The sequence below is a fragment of the Siniperca chuatsi genome, linkage group LG1, assembly GCF_020085105.1.
Source record: "Siniperca chuatsi isolate FFG_IHB_CAS linkage group LG1, ASM2008510v1, whole genome shotgun sequence".
Taxonomy (NCBI): Eukaryota; Metazoa; Chordata; class Actinopteri; order Centrarchiformes; family Sinipercidae; genus Siniperca; species Siniperca chuatsi.
The window spans coordinates 22,404,738-22,425,680 of NC_058042.1; the positions used below are offsets into that span (position 1 = coordinate 22,404,738).

At 39.6% G+C, this 20,943-nt stretch overlaps 1 protein-coding gene across 8 annotated transcripts in view; it reads right to left on the bottom strand.

Moving 5' to 3' along the window:
- Positions 1-20,943, bottom strand: part of esrrga (estrogen-related receptor gamma a) — a 150,583-nt gene that overhangs the window by 79,115 nt on the left and 50,525 nt on the right. For 4 of the 8 annotated variants that reach the window (XM_044200838.1, XM_044200819.1, XM_044200829.1 and 1 more), the window contains exon 1: positions 52-433. The exons of 3 other annotated variants lie outside the window; for them this stretch is intronic. In XM_044200838.1, coding sequence (XP_044056773.1) covers positions 52-107 — 56 coding nt within the window. In that variant the 5' untranslated portion in view covers positions 108-433. Of the gene's footprint in view, positions 1-47; positions 434-20,943 lie in introns of those variants that run through there. One more of the 8 variants, XM_044200846.1, reaches the window with a different exon arrangement.

Consider the following 20,943-nt stretch of genomic DNA (forward strand, 5'->3'; position numbering starts at 1 on the left):
AAGTTGAATGATGAATAAAAGGATAAGATTAAAAAGGTAAAATTTACCTACTCTTGTTCAGAGTGCATTAAAAAACACTCAGATAACGGGTGTCCTACCGAATCCATCGGCGATACCGGGTCATTGTCATGTCAACCTCCTCCAGGGAAAAAACAAGTAAATTAAAAAAAAATCAAAGTTTTTATATCTCTCCTCTCTCTCCTCCTCTTCTTTCTCCGGTCTTCCTCTCTCTCGGTCCTTCCTTCCGCTTGGAGGGAGCAATACAATTACCAGGCTCTGCGCTGCCTGCACTGATCGGCTCTGCGTGTGTGGAGATGTGAGGGAGCGTGTGTGTGTGTGCGCGATGTGTGTATGTGAGAGCCAGGGAGAGGGGGCTATAGGTACACACACAGCCAGCCAGCCAGGCAGTTGGGACAGAAAGCTGTGCCGCTGTCCTAATCAACGACTTAAAGCCCCGATAGCAGCTCATTAATATTAAGCAGCATTTTGCATATGCAGTCCCTCAGGCCCCGGTTCTGCTGTGATTGGTGGATACTTGACCAATGGCTGTGGGAATGGGCGGAGTAAGGGGTGGAGACAAGGAGGGAGAGGGAGAGAGAGAGAGAGGGAGAAGAGCAGGTGGAGAGGGAGGGATCAGACAAAGAGCGATAGAGGGGAAGAGAGAGGGAGGGAGGAAGGAAAGGAGGGAGCGGAGAGGAGAAAGAGACAGGTGAGGGAAAGATTTAAAGCAAGACGTCCCGCTCTCCTTCTTTCTTTCATTCTTTGTCTCTTTATCAGCCAATCTTTCTGTTTCTGTCCCTCAGACTAAGTCTTTCTCAAAAGTCTCTCTACATTGGTCTCTATTTCTCTCATCATTTACCTGCACTTGGAAATTGCATTTCCAGCAAAAAAATGTTAAGATAAGACAATGTGGGAAAAAAAACATAGTCTTTTGTTTTTTAAACAACGTTAAAAAGTTTTAAAATTAAAATCTTTCAAGCAAAGGCTAAACATTTGCATTACACCATGTTTCGAGACATTTTTCAGGTAGAAATTGTGGATTAGTGTCAGCTCAGCTGCAAAACACAAAATTGACCTAATCAAATTTCAGAGAACTGCACGATCAAAGGACAAAGTGTAAGCTTGACCCTAAACCCTAAGCCTTAATAATGTGTCACACTGCAAACACACACACACACACACACATACACACACACAGACACAGAACAGGAGAGCCCATCACAGCTCAGCAGTAAAATACGGATTATGGCAATTCCAAGGCCTGTGTCCTTTGTTGTGGAATGATTTGGGAATGATTGGGACAATGTTTTCCCTGCTGCTTGCTGTTTTGTCGAGCTCCCTGCCATCTCGGCACCAGCGGGCTATATATTCCCAGTATTTCCAATATATCTAACAACTTGGAATGTGGGTATTGTCGGTGTGAGAGGGATTCTCCAGCAGAATTAGCTCACCGCTCCTCAGTCTCAGAGAGAGGAGGAGACAGAAGAAAGAGAAAAGAGAAAGTGAGGAGAGATGGAAGGGTCTTTTCTCTAAAAAGGGAAATGGGAAACCTACAGGGAGACTCAGATCTGCTCCGCCACAATGATGCAAACATTCCCTCTTTCTTTCTTTTTTCTTCCTTCCTTCCTAAATGTTTCCTCTTTTCCATCTGACTTTTCCAACGCTCAGATACCCCTGCACACAGGATGAAGAGAGAAGAGAGAAGTGTGGAGGAGAGAGGGAGATAGCGAGAAAGAAATCGGAGGGGTGGAACGGGGGGATGCAAAGATGAAAGAGAGCGGTTGTGATTAGCAGCTTTGGAAGAGAACAGATAATAAAACATTTCCTGAAACCAATCTCTGCTTTGATGTATGCGTGTGTATGTGTGTGTGCAACAGTAACTACAACCTCTTTTTCTCTCTCTCTCTCTTTCACACACATTAACAAACATGTTTAAAAACAGAGGCAAATCTTTAAGACCTCAGCTTTGCTGGTTGACAGAGGAACGTCCATATATTTATTACTTTACTTAAAAACCTTTGTTCTCTCTTGAAGTGACAGCACAAAATGAGGATGTGAATATTGGCGACGTATGTGGAGCTACATGAAGAACTCAAAAGGCTCTCTCTTCCACTGTCACATTCCACACATGTCAGTGAGTAAGGTTATTACTTAATTCTTTTGACCCAGAGAATGTGCAGTACTGAAGTACACTGAAAATATAGATAGACATGTATCCATGACAACATAGCAACAAGGCAAATAATTCTACATTTATTGTACGTTTAAGTTGTTATGTTAAGTAAAACCAACTGTGATTCTAATAAAAACAGGAAAAGAGAGAATCATGGAGTTACACACACCCAACACTATGGATAGGGATGTGAGGATAATGCTGAAACGTGGTGCCTTTGTATAAGCAGAATCAGGTTTACTCATATTTTCAGGCTAAAAATCTTTAGAAGTGAAAGGCATCATTGTACAAAGTTGAGGTCTTTTCAGGAATAAAGACATGTCTTTATTATTTGCATCAGTTTAGCAGTTTACAAACATGCACAAAATGGGAAATATTTTTTAGGAGCAACACAGACGACAAAGAAAGGGGCCTGTATGGCATTTGCAAGCATACAAAACACATACACACACACATGCACACACACCCACTCACCCACTGACACACATACAGTATGTACATTGGCCATGTGCACAGAGGTACATGTATTCAAAAGCATGTATACAAATATGCTATTAGGTTCATGTACACAAGCACACACACATACAGTTATGATGTATCCAGGGGCTTATAAGCATCGACAAAGATGAGTGTGAATCAATGCTGCCGTCATTACTGGGCAAACAAATCCTTTACCAAAACCTCTGTCTCTAACACACACACACACACACACACACACACACACACACACACACACACACACAGACAAATAGATACAAACACAAGCAACAGCCATCTCTGTATCTGTGTAGAAAGATTAAGATACAGGAACACAGTTTTGCTCAACATAACATGTATTGAAAAATCTTTCATGTGCGTTTTTCCAAAAAAAATTAAAATATAAATGATTACTATAAATTAAACAATGAGAGGAGAAAATGTTTAGAGTTGCAGTGGAGATGTGAATATAAATTCACACATTTCAGGGCTGTACTACAAAACAAAAACATTTAAAGAAACAGTGATTTGACTTACACAAAAATAAATTAAACAGTCTGCCTGTGATGAACTGATCGTGTTCATGGAGGCGTATTTCTTTGTTGCAGTTTACTTTAGAAAATACACTTTTCTTAGAGTTCCACATTCTGTAATTTATGCATTTATACACTTTGTGTTAGAAAGTGATTTTTATGACACTGAAAGTCAGTTTTAGTACAAGCAGCAATGTGTTTGATAAAAAAAGCATAAGAATGAAATCTACGGATCAGGTTTCACTCTGCATATGTGCAGTGAGTCTTGCTTTAAAAAGCTTTTGTCTATTATGTAAATAGGGAAGAATTATTATGGTGAGACACTTAAGTCCTCTACCACGCACACAAAAACAGGGCTGTGTTCTTTAACATTTGTCAACACATATGTTCCTAAAGCTTCTGAATCTTCTATTTGACATCTATAGATACGGTCACAAAATTTGAGGGATTTTAGTTGAACCTAAAACAACCTTAACTCTGTTTCTTTCTGCATCACTCCTCTTTTCCCTCTCTGACCCCCATCTCCCCCCTCGCCCCGACTATTGATTGGTTCTCAGTCAGTCTGTATGTTGACAGTGACCCCTTTAGGCCACTTCGTTCTCTCTCGCTGGACAAACCCAGCTGCCACGCAAACCTCTTAAACACAAAGCTATTACAGTAAAAGCGAGGGACATACCCTGCCTGTGTGTATTTGTGTGTGCTGGCTCCCTGGAAATCACATTCCCATGATTTGTACAAGACTGTGGATAAAATACATACAGTACTCTATAATAAAAAAACCCACCCAACCCAGTCAAAATGTAGATTACAATCATGATTAAGAATTGCATATGTGTGTGTGAATGGGCTTGTTTGCATTGTCTCTGCAGTTCAGTTACTATGTGAAGGCTATTGAAGTGTACTCTGTACACTGCTGAACTATTGTCTTATGTCTGTGATTGTGTGCGCGTGTGTGTTTTGACCCTGTGGTGGCAGCCTGTTGACATCTGTGAAAGAATTATCCATTGCAACTCTCACTGACATCAATCACACCACTCGATAGGCCACAGCAAGTTCATTCAGGGCAGTGTGTGTGCGTATATGTGTGTGTACGTGTGTTTCTGTGCTGGTCAAAACAGTCTTTAACAAATTCAAGAGGCGGTCACTTAAGCAGCTGACCTCAGGCCACTCATCGACACATGTGTGCCAGTCATACACACATCACACGACTAAGGCTATAACTGCAAACAAAGCTCCTGTCCTGAGTTTAAGCACTTAAGTGTTTTGTCTTATTGACATTTAATGATAATTAGTTTAAATAAAATTATTACAACTAGTGGCACAATGTAATGTTTTATTGTTATAATCTGGACTACAAAGTAAAGCTGGAGCAAAACTGAAAAGAACCAATCTGGAAATTCTACAAAACACACAATTCTGAACTTTGCTGCCAATGCAGGAGTGAAAGAGAGACAGAGAGAAGGAGAGAGCGAGAGATTGTAGTTCACTACTAGCCAACAGAGGGAGCTATGGACTCTGGTCAGTTTACAACCAACTGCAGCACAGAGACTAGTTGTGTGTGTGCATGAGTGTGTGTTTATATTTATATAGCATGCAAGATTTATTCATCATAAATTAAAAAGTCATACCAATAATAAAAAATCATATATAACATCCAATTACATCAAAGAACCTCACATATTCACACACAACATTCACACATACACACACACGCACGCACAGAGTTATATTGCCTGGAGCGACAGGAGAGATGGAGCTAAGTTATCTGATAGCTCTGTCAAGAGGTAGAGCAGAACACAATTTGGAAATGGCCAATTTGACCAAAGACTCCCTGCCCAGCCCTCCAACCAGCTACACACTGAACCCAGAAAGAGTAAAAGCAGAAAAAGAGGGACGGAGAGACTGTGTGTAAGACAGCGAGCAATAATCTCAAACCAGTGAGGAAAAAGTGAGATGGTGATCTGAAAAGACATGTCTGTCACCAAACTGTCTTATTGGTGTAATAGCAGTGAGAGGTTTTGCAGTCACAAGGTGTCATTAGATAAACACTACACTTAAGCTGCAGTTCATTTCAGGCTGTGTGAGTGAGTGAGTGAGTGAGTGAGTGAGTGAGTGAGTGAGTGAGTGAGTGAGTGCGTTTATCCATTTTTCCAAGTATGGAAACATTAGGACTATATTTTCAAGTTTTGTTAAAGATAAAACCTTATTGATTCCTTTAGGAAAATCAGGTTGTTGCAGCAGCAGAAAGTACCATAATTTAGTAGCAATAAAGAATTAACATGTAAAAACACAGCGAGAGTGAAATAATATAATTTAATTAAATATAAATACAATATTATAAATTATTAATAATAATGCAAAAATAACCAATAAAAATTAGGTTGCAAAGTGTGTTTTCATAGTTGCAATTTAGGTTTCTATAAAGTGATAACTAACAGATATTGATAAATGTCATTTTGAATTGAGCCTAATTAAGCCTAATGCCTTATCTTAATACTTGACCTAAATGTACTCATAAGCACCTAAAAATGTCCTGACTTGCAGCTAAATTGAGATTTTCAGGGTTTGTGGGATCTTCCACAATCACAAAGAGTGACACACACACAGGCATGGGACTGTTTGCAGAACAGATGCATAGATTGGAAATGAGCAGATGCACAGGTGGAACCATTTAGTTTGGTCAAATAATCAACGTTTTGTAGGCTTAAACCAATACACCCACCTAGATGTCACATGCTGGTAAAATTACAATTCTAAAAAATATTATATATTATATTTAATATAATATTGAATATATTCACATTATAATTACAGTTATATTATAATAATTGGTGGATATATCAATAAAGATTACCTTTTGAGATGTCATGGCTTTGGTTACTAAACTTACTTACTTGTGTGTGTGTGTGTGTGTGTGTGTGTGGGGGGGCAAGTGTGTGTATGTCCACCCAGGCACCTCCAGGGAGGGAAGGGGCAGTGATGGTGCTCAAGGCCAAGGAGAGAACACCAGCTGCTGGGAAAAGCTGGGTTTAGGGGGCTTTCTGGAGCCTGTCACCAAAACTCTGTCTGGGTAACCTTTGGAAGAGGGTACGTGGAAGTTACACACACACACGCGCACACACATGCATAACACGCTAAAGCTTATGCAATCACACATCAACAATTAAATCTCATTCCAAGACATACTGTTTATGGTGCAGTGTAACAGATTTGTGTGGCAGTGTGTGTGCAGTTTCAAAAAGGCAAGCACAAAAAATCCATTTAAACATTATTTAAGCACACAGACAACAGACCTGACACACACATACACAGTCACACATGCACTCAGATACACATGCTTATAATCTTAGGGGATGTAGCCTATGTTGTGATTTTTTTAGAACAGAGAGCCATGTGACAGCCCTGTTATTCCATGCAAAGGTCAGGCAGGATTCACAGCTAGAAAGAGAGAGGTGTGTACGGCAGAGCGAAATACAGACAGATACTATACAGAGAGGCGGAAAAAGAGAGAGAGAAATGTGTGTATAATAAGGTGACAAAAAAGAGGGTGAGAAAGAAAGTCATATGGTGAAGGCGACCTTAGTGTTTATAAATAGGGAGCATTAACCTCCTCTAAATGCATTTAGAATTACACACAAGCACCAGTACATACATACGCCTTGTACATCCAAAAATTATGTTTACAGGTAAATGTATTTTCTATGGTATTTCAGTTAAATGCTGCTGTTATCTAGTTCAACTTGCATCAAGTTCAATTTGATTACAAAGAGGATAGAATACTTTTTCACATAAAAATACCCCCCCCCCCCCATGTTATGTCATTCACATGACATAACATGTAAATAGACAATATTATCATTTTTAATGATTAATAAATAAATAAAGAAAATAAAGGGACTGCCCGGGGAAATCCGATGCCCTTCCAAGAACTGTCCTCTGGCTACAGGACTGGGTCAGTTGCGGTCACCATCCTGTCAGTGGTCAGATTGAAGGTTGGCTGGACTGCACCTCATCAAAGAGTGAAAGGAGTGACCTCATCAAGCAGGGACAGGGAAAAGGGGAAGGCTTTGGGCCGGACTGAGGTGTAACCTCATCAAACATGGACAGATAGGGCAGACATGATAGATGTCAACACTGAAGATGTGTGTTAGTGTGTGTGTGTGCATGCACATAATTTCCATTCAGTCAATGTTCATATACTCTACTGCAGTCAAATACTATGTGAGCACACAGAAAACACAAATCTATCCTCCCAGTCCAGCTTCCATTCTACACCGAAGACGTCTCTGTCTGTCTCATGCACAAACACACTGGAGACAAAATCTTTCTTTCAAAAAGAAAGAGATACACTCTTTCATCACAACGTTCAGTTTGTGTATATCCATCCACCTGTTTTTGAGCACATCTTTACACTGGGCAGTGGTGGAAAAGTTGCTGTATTGATAAAGAGAAGATGCAATGAAGGGGGACCGACAGATGTACAGACAGAAAGACAAATAGATAGTGTGTTTGGATATCTAACAATAAAAGATAAATATTTTAATCATTTTTTTCACCACAGCACTATTTTCTTACTTTCTCTTGACCTTTAATCTCTCTGAACCTCATAGATACCACCACACTCTCTTTCTCTCCTTGCCTCCCTCCTTCTCATCCTCTGGTTTTGATATATTCCCAGGGATAAATTAGAACTGGGATGTAATTATACACAGAGTTTTGCCTGGGTAAGAAAGCACTGGGTGTGTGTGTGGGTATGTGTCTCGCTGCCTGTGTGTCTGTATAAAGCAGTGTTTTGTATTGAAATAGGTGACTTCGGAGAGGTGCACTCCTTTAATTACGCCGCTCTCAAACAGAACATGAGTGGGCTATTCCACTGGGATTAGTCGTCTCTCAATGCTGTCTCTTTGTTAACACAACACACAAGACAAACACGCATACTCAGATACAAATGTATGCCTGCCAAAAAAGCCCCTCTCTCCAATAGTTCAACACTCAATTTATTCAAACTGAGGTGCAAGCCAAGTGAATAATTCCACTACTAATAAAGATGGTAAGAAAGAGTGTGTGTACAGGGGAGATGAAGGGGGAAAAGGGATAAAACAGAAAATGTATAAGAGGGGGGAGGAAAGGGTTGAGAGGAAAGGTAAGCCTACAAAAAAATTTGATTTTCAAGGACAACAAAATGTGAAATCTAACCTCAATATCAATTGCCAGTTTCAAACTGGTGAGTGTGGATATTTGATTTGTACCAGTTGTGTTTGTGTAGGTTACAAATATGAATTTAACTGTCAGTAGGTCAAAGTTTAATAGACTTCCTTAACGTTTCAACAAACATAAACCCAATATTAGTATATGTTGGCTGATAAGTAACAAGAAATTTCAGTACAGAAATGTTGTGAAATGCTATGTTTGAGGTGATTCAGAAACAGTGTTGCTATTACATAGTTTGTCCACCAGAGAAAAAGTTCATTTTTCAATTGTAAAGTGTCCCGCTTTAAAAAAGTAATTAATTCTTTTACAAATTATTTAGGGATGACAAAACAATCTTGGTCCATTAGTAGCATTCATATCAAACAATCTTCTTCAGCAGATAGAGTTTGCCCAGTTGTCATTAAACTTTAGATGTTAAAATTGCCATTTTTTGAGCACTATAAAGACTTGGCTTAACAGTTTACATTTAAGGGATCTTTCTAAAAAATATCAAAGTTATGTTTATGTAAATGAATACTGGCCAATATATTATCAAATAATCAGTCTGGCTACTCACACATGTTAACACATGTTGTGTTAAAGTCCAACAGACATCACAAAAAGTAATTCCAAAGTGATTTTAAAATCAAATGTATTGTTATTATATTGCTAAAAAGAAGAAACACAAGGCCTCTGAAGACCTTGAAATACAGAAATAAATCAGAAATATTCATTTAGCCTCCAAGCATCTGAGCAGTTGGGCTGGTGTACAAATTTGATTGCTAGCTGAGCTGGCAGACAAACGAGACACAGTAGAAGTGAATCTGATGAAACTGAAGAAGGACCACCGAGTATCTCACCTGACTGAGGATGATACTTCCAGGTAGGTTTTTAATCTGTTCAGTGGCTGTTACTGCATCATGCAAATACAGCTTAGAATTAAATAATTTTATTGGCTATATGCAAAGAATTTCTCTGTCAATTTAGAGAGAGCCCATACCAACAAAAGAATGGGGAGGGGCAGGGCGGACAGTGAATACTGTAGTCAGAGTGGTGAGATGTGATGAGAGTGTGGTCGGAAAAGGAAGCAAGACTAGGACCGACAAAAAAAATTATAAACCAAATGTTTGAATATTTCAGCACAGAATCACAAATAAGTAATATAAATTCAACTGTGACATTTTGAATCAATTTACAATGTGGCACACATTGTATCTACAATTGTAGATATTGCTGAGGAGGAATCCGACACAACAGAAAAGTTTTAGAAACATTTTTTACTGATGTGTGTTCTGTTACCACCCAAAAGGTGATGTTAAGCCTTATTTGGACACAATTAATATTCCTCTTGATTTCCAAATTTTCTCTGAAGTTCTTGTAGAATATGACTAGCCCAGATCTCTAGGTACAATTTCCCAAATTTTGTTGAAACAGAAGCAATATGATAGATACTGCTGTTGTCGTGAACAGCTTCATTCAAACTTCAGGCTGATATTCAGCATTCTGCTGCTTGCCTGGTGCTACTTATATGACTCTCTGTGCTGTAAGATGGTGAAAATTTGTAATTTGTTATACTAGATGGATGATGTTGCATCGAAAGAGTAAAGGGGACTACAATAGTCCACACTGCAAGATACACAGAACATAAACACACTCCACTTCATCTGTGTCTGTGTCTAATGACGTGTGTGAGTAATTACTTTAAAGCCAATGTGTGCTGGTGTTTAAGTGTCTGTACTCATGTATGTTTTTATCTGGGCCTTTGTCTGTGTCTGCAATGAGTGTGTTTAATGGCGTGTGTGGAAATAATCACTTAATAGTCACGCTGCCTCCATTTGAGAAGTGTGTGTATGTGTGTGTGTGTGTGTCTTGGTGCTGTGTTTTCACTGTAAAATATGCTGAAAGATGCAGACATAAGTGGGAAGAAGAAAGAGTAAAATAAAAGTAGTAGTGAGAATGGTTGGTGAGAGGAAGGGAAGAGAGGGATTAAAGTGGAAGAAAAGAAAGAGGGGAAGAGAAAACAAGGGACAGAGACTGAGGGAGTACACAGGTAGCAAAAAAGACCTCTACCCTTTATCTCTCTCTCTAATTCTCCACAATAACCCTTCCTTCCAATGTTGCTCTCCAAAGCGTCGACCTGTGAATTTATAGTTGGCCCAATGATTGCTTCCCGGGCCATGATGGCTGTAAATTGCTTTGCCATTTGGTAAATGTTGGCAGTTAGAAGGTATACAAGTAATTATTTCCGCTTGTGCTGATTGAGACATAATTCCAAGACGAGGTCCTGGAAAAATGACAGCATTTCGAAACAACTCTGTTTTAATTTCCCAGCATTCCTAATTAGAATCTCTATGAACATGGGGAGTTTTTTATGTGATTTCCTCCAATGGGGCCAGAAATAATTAAACTGTCAAGGGGAAATAAATACGTATAAACAAGGCATAATTTTTACAGCGTGCAGCACCTTGTCAGGCCATGACTTTTTGTGAAGAAAAACAATGGGGGGAACAATGCAGGGGCATAGAGGACACACTGAAAGCACACATAGACACACACACACACACACACAGTAAAACACATACATTATCTATAAATATAGACCTACGCTTATCTCATATGGATCATACCTTCACAAATGGACATGTTAGTCCCACTTTCATCCATGAGAATACCTCAAAAAATTTCAGGTACTCCTATGTAAGGTGATTATTGTGTCTATTTTTTGAGAGACAATTAAGTTTTGGGAATAAAATGGAAACATTAAAATGATCATCAGTGCCAATCCTTAAAAGGAAAACTACGGTTTATCGCAATTGATCACAACCGATGAAAATGATGGCCAGAGCCATTGCTTGTGATGACATTGTACTCACATGTTAATAAAGTAGTTGAGATCTCATGTCAATGTCTGCCATTAAACCACCATTGAGAGTGAGGGAGCATGGGAGTGATTGAGTGAGAGAGCAAGAGAGAGAGAGAGAAAGAGAGAGATTTCTTCTTACAATCAACATTTGAGTAATAGCTACAGTACTATGACACTGAACACCACTTCTATGACAGCTACAAAGACTATTGCAGCAAATTACAAGATGCATGTAAAGTACAATTTACGGGAGCTCTCTGTTCAGCACTGTGTATCCACAACACAAGCCAAAAGACCAGCAGTGTAATAACAGCATTATCTTTGGGCAACAGGCAACAAAGCACAAAATACTCAAATTTTTCTTACTGCTGTCCCTCAGTGACCTTTCACTTGCATTTCTGTTAATTTACTTAACTTGCTGTTGTTTACCAATTTGTAGCAGGGTTTTGCCCAGATACCATTTAATGAAATCACCATTTCATAAGTCATGACATAAATACTGTATTACATAGTGGATCAAAAGACAAGACTGTATTGTACACCAACATGTTTAAAAACAGCAAAAGTCTCACAGTTGAACTAGGTCTTGTGAGTCAGCCTGCCAATCCTTGAGAGGTAGCAACACTGGGTGGATTAGAGGCTGTGTATCTCTTGTGCAGGCTCAGAGTGAGCTCACACTGATAGGGAGAGCTAATGGAGATGCATTCGAACTAGAGTTACTCAATTACAATCTGACATCAGCTTGTGGACCCCAGCTTTGCCTGAATACACACAAACACACACACACACACAGTAAGCAGTTAAGACACTACAGCCTAAATGAATCTCGTAACACAGCAGATATCACAGGCTTCATCAGGCTCTCAATGAAAGTGGTATCAGACACAAAGTGTATATTCTGGTGTAACCTGGTAATTCCATTTACTACCAAGCATTTAGCTGACATTTTTATCTAGTGTGTGGAACAATAAATTGTACAAATTGCCTAAAATCCTTTTCTTTTTTGCCAACACACAAGCAACCAGCTAAGACAAGTGCAAAAGGCCCCACACTAGCAAGGGTATGGTGGCCTGTATAGGCTGATGATACAGGAAGGAAGGTCCTGATGAGATCTGTTCCTGAGCCAGCAAAGCTAAATGTGTGTTTACAACAAAGTCAACTTTCTACTTCATATAACACCATATTCATGAAGCTATCATTAATACAGAGCATTCAAATTGACTTCTGATGCAGTCATATTGCAGCCTAGCCTACATAAAAACAACCAAATTATGTTGTTGTACTCTTAGTTGATGGACTACTTCCTTTTTTTACATAAACTGAGATATGTATTGTAATACACTCACACACTTGCATGTCACCAGTGTTGGCACTAGATTTCTTTAAAAATGTAAATTTATGTTATGATCAAAATTTGTAGGAATTGAGATTGTTTGCTGTGTTTTTTTATTTTGGAGAAAACAAAATCAAAGGAACCTTTCTGCTTACACCATAACATCCACTATTACAAGTTCTGAGAGCGGGGGCTTGAGTGTGCAGACACACACATACACATGTACTCTACATGCTTCTGCAGACTAAGGTCAATGGTGCGCTCAGATACAAATGATTCTCATCTAATATTAATAGGATATGCTAAACGGTAACACAGAGGAAGTACAGAACAGAACAGCACTTCTGAGTGAGTGTGTGTGTACACATGCATGTATTTTCTTGTCGTGCAGAAAGATGAATGCCACTGGGACTGAAATAAAATTCAAGAATAATAGATCTCATGTTAACATTCTGAAACAATATAAGTATGCATGTTAATATTTTGGAGAGGTGCTCCCTATGGAAACAATCCAGCCAACCAATAAAAACACTGTCCTCACAGAAACAGTATTGGTTGTTTATTCAAACACTTAAAACAACCTTAAAGTCTAAATCAAGTAAATTAAATGTTTTATGTTGTCCTGACAGGTGACAGGCATCTTGTGGCCCTGTGATTAATAACTATTGTCATCTCAGAAGCAAAAGTGGATGTAGCCTGATGTTGTCATGATGCTGCAAAAATTCATCAAGGAAGAGAGCAGGGTGGATGGTTGGGCATACAAAGTGTCCAGCTTTGATACCTGAGAGCGGTGTTCAAAAGAGTCATATCAATAATTCTTGTTACAGGCATTTTTAACAACAAACAATGACAACCTGCTAATAGAGACGTCAAATCAAAAAATTCTCCTGTTGAACTCTAAATGACAAAAACTCGAATAACATTCTTAAGTTGACTTTCCAAACTAGAACTTGTTCAGTTTAGATTTCAAAATAAGAGAATTCCCTCTGCCTCCATTTCAAAATTAACTGGCCTTAAAACAATAAACCTGTGTTAACATTCGAAAATGATAAATTTGCCTTTAAAATAGCACGTTTTTGCAAACTAAAGGTGCGTACTGAACTTTGTTTTCTTATATGCTGATAATCTTAAATGTGTAACTATCAATGAAGGGATACATTTAGACCTATAAGACCAGCACTATTTAAGACTGGTCAGGCATCATATTTGCGGTGTTTTGTTCATGAAGGTGTTACTGTGCTACTGTTCAAAGAAAACCATTTAGGCATATAAAACCTGTATATAAGCATAATGCAATCAAGGAAGCCAAGTGTGCATGTGCCTCCTCTCTTGCCAACCTCTTTCTATGTCTGTACTGCGTGTGTGTGTTTGTGTATGAGTGTATGTGTGAAACAGTCACCCGTTCTTTGAAACAAAAACAACCACTTAGGCATGAACAGCAGCGCTTCGGAGACATCAATATTTCAGTCAGGTGTGTCGAGTAAAAGAGAGAGAGAGAGAAACATGAAAGCAGGAATGAGGGGAGACCCTTGCCATTCTATGGCATTTCCATGACTGAAAGTAAGGCTGTGTGTGTGTGTGTGTGTGTGTGTGTGTGTGTGTGTGTGTACATGCATGTGTGTGTGCCATTCCCCCATTCTCACCCCACCCCTATACTCACCATTGTGTGTACCACCTCTGTCACCTTTCCTCTAATCAGGAGTTTAAATCAATGACGTTGTCCAAAACTATAATTGCCACTCCTTAAACTGCTTCTCTCGCAATATGCTTTCACCAAGAAACCACTCGGCAGCAGAAATACGCCTCTGCGCGTGTCGGTGTGTGTGTATGTGTGAGCTGGATTAAGAGTATTTTCTCATTACGGCAGTGTCTGAACGAGTAGAAAGTGCTTCTCACATTGTTTTACAGCATCCTGAAACCTCAAAGCTCAGCACTAAGCAGCATAAGCCTGGAACTCTGTCGTCACAAATTGTTCATGAGCCACACTCATTGGACATCATTTATCAAACTTTTAAAGAATGTATTCCTATGTAGTACACAAAAAGGTTTTTGAGAGACCAATTTGTTGGGAAATTCAGAATTGGTTTAGTCTTTGTGAGCCTAGACTGTCTTAGGAGACACAAGCTCATACAGGCCCTCAGGTCCTCTGAAGGACCCACCTTCATGGGCTGTGTCCTTCTGAGGATCCAGCCCATGAATTCTGATACAGCTTGTAGTCCCTGGCACATGGTATATGGTAAATGAGCTGCATCCAAAGCGAACTACCATGCAAGGTGCTGGCCTGACCATCGTTGAGGTTCAGTGTCTTGCTCAAGAACAGTGGGCAGGAGGAGCCAGGTATTGAACCACCAATCCTATGATCAATGGACAACCAGTGTGCATCCTGCTGGGGCACAGCTGCCCCACACATGCAGCACAAGGGGGGGCTTTTATGAATACTAAACATGTGAACAACTAAAACACTGGCTAAAAGTGACTACAGATGGAAAACACCTTGAAGAAATAGGATCAACATACTCTAAGACAAGACAAGTTGTATTACAGAAACTTCATATTCTGAGTCCTAAGTTCAAATGTCCCATAATATAGGATTTCTCTAAATTCTAAATATATTCTTAAATGTGTTTTTCTAAACTCCGATCAAACAGTGTGTTAGAATTAGAAAGCTTCTGTAAAACAGCCCCTGTTCCAGATTACGCCCACTGAGCCCTCACAACAATTTATGCTGTCAACAGTGGTTACATTGATCTGCAAATGATGTATGCGCCTTGTGTGCCTACTTTGGCAATGTTAAATACAGTCCAATCCAACTCACTCTAATGTCTGATATGCAGTAACAAATTAGTTAACAGATTTGTAGCAACTATAAGATTATTGTATGTATTGTATGATACTGTATGCAGTCCATGGGGCTTGCCGTACTAGCTACTGTGTGAGATTCAGAGTTGACAATAAACTATTGTTATTATGGTTGCTGTTTAAACGTGACAACAAGACTTGCTCTAGAGATTTTGAGACTGGCAACTACCCTGCTACTGTGTGTGCGCGTGTGTCTGTATGTGTGTGTGTGTGTGTGTCTGTGCTCGGACTTTAGCTGCCAGTCTGTGTTAACCTTGGATGATGTTCCATTAACCAGAGACAGGAGTTTCCTTAACCTGACAATGCACTGTCAACAGGAAAACACACACACACACACACACACACACACCTATGAGCATACTTCTTTAACATGGACATACAGTTTGTCACACGAATGAAACAACACTAACTGCTTGCACCTCTATAGAAATAGACCCAGATAGATAGATAGATAGATAGATAGATAGATAGATAGATAGATAGATAGATAGATAGATAGATAGATAGATAGATAGATAGATAAGAATTATGGTGGAGAAAAGGATGGAGAAGCTGGAAAGGTGAGAATGACAATAGTGGCAAGATGCCTGATTCTTCCTGCCTGTCTAACAAAAACAGGGACAGAGAGCTAGAAAGAGATGTAGAGAAAAAGAATGAGCAAGGTGGAAAGAGAGACGGAAATAGAGATGGAAAGAGAGATGTCTGGTTATCAAGGTGCTGAGCACGACAAGCCCTGGGGAGTCCACGCTCCCTTACCCTCTAAGATTAGACATCTCTCTCTCTGTCGATCCCACTCTCTCTCTTGTTGCGACACAAGGGGAACATGCCACTATCACAGGGGGACGCCCCGGGAACCATCGCTGTCTCTCTCTCTCTCCTGTCTCGTATATAATCACTCTCTTTCTCTCCACCCCCACCCTCTCATTCCTCTTCACCCTCCCTTTATTTTGTTGAATTTTAACATTTCAACATTGTCAAAGGGATGTTAAATATCATGTAAAACATATGTCTAAGGATAGAAGGTGGCATATCCTGTACAGAATGTAAAGCCCTTTGAATCAAAAACTTGACTTGACTATGTGTCAATATCTGAAATACCCAAGTGTCTCGCTATCAGCTGTGATCACGTGGTGCTTAATAAACATTGCAGAAGAAAAATGTGTTTTTGAAGCAGATGGAGGGTATGAACAGTGAAGTGCAGGAAAAATGGCATGTATGGCTTTTTGACCTTTTCTCTCTCTATTTGGGTCTGTCCATGTTGACTGCATCTTGTATTGGGTCTAATTATCCTTGCATTTATTTTGAAGCTAATCTGACTGTCCCTGGTTTCCAATTTGGTCTCCTTTTTTGAAAATGAAAGTATGCACATAGGGTTCTGGTAGGTTTTCCAAGGGTCACATGTGAATCAGGCCCACAATTTTAACACAAACACAACTTCCTTACAGTGTAGCAATATATGTATAAAGTCTACCATTATCTCCCTTCCTGTTCTTGTTTTCCCTATTTCTTATATCCTCTCTCTCCCCCTTCCTACAAACCCGTCTCACGCTCTCTCTCTTAGTTGTTTGACACCTCTCTCCCACCTGAGCATCTCTATGTGTCAGGACAAATTGGCCAAGACTCACATCTCTCTCTCTCTCTCTCTCTCTCTCCATCTGTCTGCTCACCACTCAACCGTAGAGAGTGAGAAAGAGAGAGCAACAGACAGAAAGAAAGAGAAAGAGATTGATAATGTATGGAGAGTGGTGGAGGATGAACAATATGCATCTGAAGATGAAGATGGTGAGGAGGGAGGTTAAGAAAAATGATTTATGATGAAACATAAAAAGGAAGAGAGGAAAACAGTGACCAAAAGATGAAGATCAATACAAATTTAGATGTATATAGACTTTCTTTCTTTCACCTGCTTCCCAATGTAAAGGAATTTCAGGGGTCAAGCAGTAGCAATTTCCATTAAAGTCTAGTGTGTTTCATGCAAACATTGGAAATGTTACAAAAGGGGCTAATTAAATAAAATGCTAATTAGATTTATATCAGTGGGGAAGCGTTTCAAGAACTGTTGGCCATATTGCATGTTTTTTATGTAAAGATGAAGTCAGAGAAAAGCCCCTGGCAGTATTTTAAAATATCAACCTAAGGCCAACTATAAAGGATACCTTATACACCTATACTACCTTTCAGTCTGACATTGAGTAGTATGATTTTACAGCCAACATTTCAGAACATTTATAGCTACTTTTGAACACTTATACACTTGTTAACCTGAACCAGTGCCCATTAATGTATTGAGTCCATGCTATGCCATTGTATACACTGTTATTACAAATAACAAGACAAGCTTAAAATTTGCTAAATTGAGAACATTTTACCATTTTTTTCTGTTTTTATAGAGCTTTTCTAATGCTACATTTTGACATCACATCCCCTTTATCATTTGAAAATCAATAGTTGGCTGAGCTAGGTTCTGCCAAGTGTGTGTAAACAGAGAGAGAGAGAGAGAGAGAGAGTATGTGTGTGTGCATGTGTGAGTATGGGTATGTACATAATGTGTGTATATGTTAAGAGTCAAAAGTAGGAAAATGCTGTTGTGATTTTACTAAGCTAGAAGAAAAAGCTAACACTTCATGGTTTCCATCCAAACTTAAGAACTCTCTCAAGCACACACACACACACACACACACACACACACACACACACACACACACACACACGCACACACAACATACACCCAAACAGACACATGCTCTCATGTGAATTTTGGCTGTACACATCTTGTCAAACAAACACTTTCACACACACAAGCACTGTTACAAACACATAGAGAAATCACATAAGCAAATCCGTTCTCTCTGTCGCAAACCCGTACTTTCTCTATCATACTTTAACACACACACACACACACACACACACACACAGAGGCCTATAGCATTGCGACAAAGAGATCAGAGAAACGGGCAGAAAATAATAGAATCTTCATCCCAGTAATCCATATTCATTCTTCTCATCCCTCCTCGCATCATCCCTCCCTCCCTGCACGCTACGCTTCCCTGTATCTGACATTCAAATGAGTTGTCTTTTCTCCCTTGTTAGACACACACGCACACTCGCACACACATAAATGCATAAACATTCACTCACAGTCTCTCTCACACACGCACACACTCATCCTCTTTCTTGGATACTTTCTGCCCCGTTGCACCCGTGATGGCAAATTGAGCGCCTCCCGTCTCTCTCTTTCTCTCACTCACCCCCTCTCTGTTGACTCCTCTCATCTTTCCTCCATCTTCTTCTCGCCCCTTTCTCTCCACCCCCCACCTCCCTCCTAACCCCTCCAGACCCTCTTCCCCTTCTCTTCATCCTCTTCTTCTTCTTCTCCTCTCTTTCTCTCTCTCTCCTATTTGACTACAGTGGCAGGTAGGGTTGGATCACAAACCAATGAAGGGAGGGAAAAAGCCTTTATGTGGTGAACGGGTGCGTGTCTGACACACACTTAAGACATCTCACTCACTCACTGCAATACATTATCAGAGGAAGACCAACTACAGAAAAAGAGTTTCTCTGTGGGGAAATCCTATGGGGAAATTTTATTTGAGAAAGATGGGAATATTTCTTTTTTCTGCATGTACCTGCTGAGTATATATTCTTACATCTATCTATCTATCTATCTATCTATCTATCTATCTATCTATCTATCTATCTATCTATCTATCTATCTATCTATCTATCTATCTATCTATCTATCTATCTATCTGTCTTCCTTTGCTCTCCGTCCGTCTGTCGTGGTCCTATTAGTGGAAGATGGAGGTGTGATCATGGTTACTGTGTGCTAACAGGGAGCGTGCTGCCACAGATGACAAATATTTCACACACACACACACACACACACACACACACACACACACACACACACAGGCAGCCATGCAGGGAGAAAACACTTGGTAGATTTCATCACTGCTCGTAATTATGATCCTGTCAAGTCCACAACGTGGCAATCCATAACGACACACGCACATGTGTGCGCACGCACACACACACACACGCACACAGAAACACATAAACATTGGACATATCCATTCGTATGTTCTCATATACACTCACATACTGAAAACATACTTATTTTAAAAATGCTGAGATACACACACCTAAATATAACAATACACACATTTTACACCCAAACACAAGCTGGCACAAGATACACAAACACAGACGCCAAAACATACACAGATATAATTATTTAAAAGATGAAACAGGCAGGGTGACGGCGTAAAATATAAGAAACTGGAGAATGAAAACACTTGAACAAACACGTTATTCTAATAAGACTTGTGTTTATATGTGTGTGTACTGTGGTGACATGCGTCTGAACACACTCCTTTGTGCAATTGTGGGCTTGCATTTTAATCGGTTTAATGTAATGCATTTCAGTTTTTGTGTAATCTTGCCACTTGATTTTTGTGTCTTTATCTTGCATGAAATTATATCTAGACACAGGGACACGATATGTGTGGTTGTGTGTGTTTTTAAGTGTGTTCATGTGTGAGTGCATGAGTATGTGCGTGTGTGTGTGTGTGTGATGACATCTCTGTCTCCAGTGTTGACACCTCATGTGTCAGGGGAACTTATTAGAGACCCTCACAGCCTCACCCCACACCTGACCCCCACCCTGATGTATGTGTGTGTGTAGTTGTGTGTTTTTCTTGGGGCCATCTCACCCCTAATGTTGTCGTCATTTCGATTTTTTTTTTTTAAACTTTTCCTTATTTCCTTACATCACCTAACACTGACATTTATTTTGTGTGGGTTTTAGGAATTAAAACAATTCCTAAAAGCAACATAATTTACGGTTAAGAGTTCCTATCCAGCATATAAGTGTGTGTTAAATTGTGTGTCACTATGTGTGTGTATGTGCGTGCCCCAGAACTCCCAAACAAACCAGGAGGTTAGGCCTCTGGTTACCCCTGGATATCTGACCCCAAGACCCCATTGCCCCATATAAATCTACTGGGCCATGCAGTGTGTGTTTTAGTGTGTATGAGCTTTGTGCAAGTACATGTTTTTGTCTTAATGTGTGTGCGTGTGTGTGTGTGTGAGTGAGTGAGTGAGTGAGTGAGAGAGAGAGAGAGAGAGAGAGAGAGAGAGAGAGACTCCTCATCATTCCTTTCTTTTCTGTTTTCAACTCATATTTTCATGTTTTTATTTGCCCCCTGTGAGTTTTTAAATCTACCTTAAATGATCTGTCATCCTAAAAAGGTATTTTAGGTTTCATGAGGAACATAAGTAACAGGCCTTCATAAATATATAAACCTCAAATTAAAAAACAATTAAATTAATAAAAATAAAAGCCCTATCTAATTTGTCGGTTGTTCATCCATACCTCGTCCTTCCTGTTTTGTCCCCTTTGCTTTCCTTCCCTCATCTATCCTTCTATTAACTGTTGTACAGTCTGCATGTTTTTCAGAGATTTGCAGAAACCGTTTCCTTTATTGCCCTCAAATTAAAGTTATTGGTCATCATA